The 3,508-nt window shown below is 53.9% G+C and overlaps 1 protein-coding gene across 9 annotated transcripts in view; it reads left to right on the top strand.

The window, feature by feature from the left end:
- The window catches only part of SLC25A19 (solute carrier family 25 member 19), a 14,598-nt gene that overhangs the window by 10,423 nt on the left and 667 nt on the right, over positions 1–3,508 (top strand). For all 9 annotated transcript variants that reach the window (XM_019644507.1, XM_019644510.1, XM_019644512.1 and 6 more), the window contains one exon: positions 2,777–2,960. In XM_019644507.1, coding sequence (XP_019500052.1) covers positions 2,777–2,960 — 184 coding nt within the window. The remainder of the gene's footprint in view (positions 1–2,776; positions 2,961–3,508) is intronic.

The raw sequence follows: 3,508 nt of genomic DNA, 5'->3' as shown, positions 1-3,508 counted from the left end.
GGACCAGCGCGGGAGAAGTGCAGGTCAGGGAGAGATGCTGAGGCCACATGAACACCAGGCTGCGGAGCTTGGACTTGGTTCTTTGTATTGTCACTGTCATCGTCGTCATTGTCATCGGGAGTTGCTGAAGCTTTTGGAGGGGAATGAGGCTTGAGCAGAGCTGTTCCTTGCAAACTGGGCAGCAGACTGGGAAGGCCAGGCTGGAGGGGTGGCCCTGGTCAGAGCTAATGAGGGCCAGATTCAGGTCTACTGCCCAAGGGAGACCAGGTGGGATGGGGCGAAGGGTCAGAGGCATCTCTGGACAGTGGATCCAGAGCCTCCTGGGCAGGAAGGAGCTCTGTCCAGTGCTGACTTCCAGGCAGCTCAACTCACATCCGAGTTAGCCTACTTGGAAGAGAAAGAGTGGTTACGTTTTTCTCTCTGTTTTGCAATCACTCTTTCATCCAGCAAGTATTTATCAGGAGCTAGGATGTGCCAGGCATTGTGTTGACAGAAGAAGAGAGCCAACATCCATGTTGTAACCACCTCTTTCCTCACGCGCGATAACCTTCCTCTCCCCAGGTTCGAAGCTACCAGGGCCTCCTGGATTGTGCGAAGCAGGTGCTGCGGGAGGAAGGTGCACAGGGCTTCTTCAAGGGCCTGTCCCCCAGCCTGCTGAAGGCTGCCCTGTCCACTGGCTTCGTGTTCTTCTGGTATGAGTTCTTCTGTGACCTCTTCCACCACATGAAGAAGGCGGACAGCTAGCCTTGATGGCCGGAAGGTGGCCTGAGTTTTCACTGGAGGTGACCTCCTGGAAGAAGTAAGACTTGACCTATACAATCTCATGTTGCACAGAGGTGCTGTCTGGTCCACCGGTCCAAACCAGCTGTCCTGAGCATGGGAGCAGGGCCACAGCCTTGATCCCACCAGCTTGGATGCCACTAGAAGGGCAGGGGGACCCCCGCAGGACTTGGTCTGTGGGATCCCAGCCACTCCCATCACAAGGAGCTCGAAGTTGCTCCTCCATCAGGCCCACACTCGAAGGGCACCAGCTGCTGTCACACACTTCTCAGCCCTCGGCCCCGAGAGCTCGCCTGACTCTGGGCGGGGCTGCAGCTTGAGTGGGAGGGCGGGGACTCAGCCCTTGGCAGCGGCCTGGTCCCCACGCCTGGGCTCTGATTCCCACCCACTTATTTTATAGACATTAAAGCTAAAAGCACATTCCTTATCTTACCCCTTCATCTTCCCTTCTAAGTCACATCCCTCCTCACACAGCATGAGGGAAGCGTTCCCAGCCTTTCTTAAATTCCACTTTTCTCAGTAACCTCAGGCAGCTTTGCTTCCATTGGGTTGTCGGAAAAGTCATGACCTATTTTTTCTGTTTTTCGTTGCAAAAATGCGTCATGACTTTTCCAACAACCCAATAGTTCTGGGGGAGGAATCTAAGCCGAATGGGTCACTTTCTAATCCTCCATGTTCAGACCTTCATGTCTGTAGATGTACCACTCAGGCTCTTCTGTCCCTGAGCAGGACTGGTCACAGCCCAGGCTCTAGGGGAGGCAGATACCAGCAGCCTCGCAGGAAGCAGGGGTATTTGAGGAGGGGAGGAGGTGGGTAAAGGCAGCGGCCATTTTCCCTAGTCTACCTGGGATGGCTGAGTTAGCCCTCCTGGGTGGGTGGGAGCGTACAGCTGGGCCAGTTGGCATCAGCTGCCCACTCAGCGTTCTCCTCAGCTCAGCATGGCGCTGTGTGTCTGCTCTGTAACCCCAGAAGAGCCAGAGCTCTGAAGCAGCCCCGTGAAGGGGGTGGCGGAAGGAAGGGGTTAGGCAGACAGCCTGCTCAGGGCACAGTTGGTGCCCAGGGGAGTTGGCAGAGCACAGGAACCCACAGCAGATATCCACAGAGGCAGAGAAGTTTCAGTTAGGGAGATGAGAGAAGAGAAACTACAAAACACAGCCCCCACCCTCTCCATCCACTTCTCCCNTCACCATCTTAGCTGTAGAGGGCGCAGTGTCACTGGCCCTCATGTGGGATCCGAACCGGGGCCCTGCTGCTCAGAGCTGGCGTCCCAAGCCAGCTGTTAACCAACATGCCACTCAGCCGGCCAAAGGGTTCCTTACTTTTATCACTTGGGCCCTCTCTTTGAATGTTTAAAATGTTGACGAGTGTATGCTGGTTCCTGATAGCCCTTTTTCAGTTTGTTTTAGTCAGGTTTATTAAAGCGTAACTTACATACACAGTGCAGAATAGCAAAAGGTGCCACATCCACCCCAGGAAACGAGGAACAGCGATCATCACCTCCATGGAAGAAAATGGGGCGGGCCCAGGGCTAGGGGGAGCTTTGCTATTACCTGTACCCTGGGGGGCGGTAATTTCTGCGGATGTTTGTTTCCTGCATGAGCTCGCTGTCCTGCATTTTGCTGGGTTCCTTTACCAGCTCTTTGGTCAGGATGTCATACAGATTGCTTCCTCCTGCTGTAGCAGTTCCACCATGTTCATGTATTCTTTTGAACAGGTGCACTGTAATTTGTGTACCCAGTCACCTGAGGGAAGGTGGACGTCTGGTCTCCCTCTGTTCTGCAGGACACGTGCTTTCGTGCACTCCTGTGGATGTATAAGTCGTGTAAATAGCTCGAAAGGGAGTTGCTGGAAAACCCCACCCTTGGAATTTTTGTCTAGCATTTTTTTTGTCCTCTTGGTAGCTGATGTGAGGCGAGGGGAAGTACATGTGGTGGGCTGTGTTCTTGGGCTGAAAGTAGCCCACCGCGCTCACTCGAGTTGCACGTGTGCTGTCCAGGTGTACAGAACCCTGCGGGACGCTGTGACCACTATGTACAGGACAGAAGGCCCCTTGGTCTTCTACAAAGGCCTGAACCCGACCTTGATCGCCATCTTCCCCTACGCCGGCTTCCAGTTCTCCTTCTACAACTCCTTGAAGCACATGTATGAGTGGGTCATGCCCGCTGAAGGAAAGAAAAACGGTGAGACAGCTCTCACACCCAAGGGAACCTGGGTCTCCATTCACCCCCCCATCCCAAGCTATAATGTTGCTTTCTGAAGCACATCAGAAATAACGTTTTCCTGTCAGAAGCTTAGACACCACAGCTCTGGGCTCTGTAATGCAGCCAACAAAACAAAAGAATCCAGCCGCTTGCAGATGCATTATTTCTTCCAGCCCTTGCCACACCCATCAGTGGCGTCATCAACGTTTATTTCCACCTACTGGTCATGGTTTTGATTTTTGTCAGAGGTCCAGCTTGCAGACTGCCTGCTCTGGGCTGTGTGTTTCGTTGGGTTTTTGTTTGGGGAGGATGTGGACGGGGAGGGGCATCCTGTTCCCTCTCAAGCCTGAACTGAGTCATGTTGCAGAGCGTTGCCTCCCCTGGGGAGAGCACTCGTAAGGGCCCCACCCCCTCCTGCCACCAGCCTATCCAGTCTGCAGTCCCTTGTCATTCTTGCCAAAAGTGTCCGTGTCTGGTTCTCTCTCTCTCTCTCTCTCTCTCTCTCTCTCTCTCTCTCTCTCTCTCTC

This window comes from Hipposideros armiger, unplaced genomic scaffold, assembly GCF_001890085.2.
Source record: "Hipposideros armiger isolate ML-2016 unplaced genomic scaffold, ASM189008v1 scaffold_87, whole genome shotgun sequence".
Classification (NCBI taxonomy): Eukaryota; Metazoa; Chordata; class Mammalia; order Chiroptera; family Hipposideridae; genus Hipposideros; species Hipposideros armiger.
This window is presented reverse-complemented; position numbering and strand designations above follow the sequence as displayed.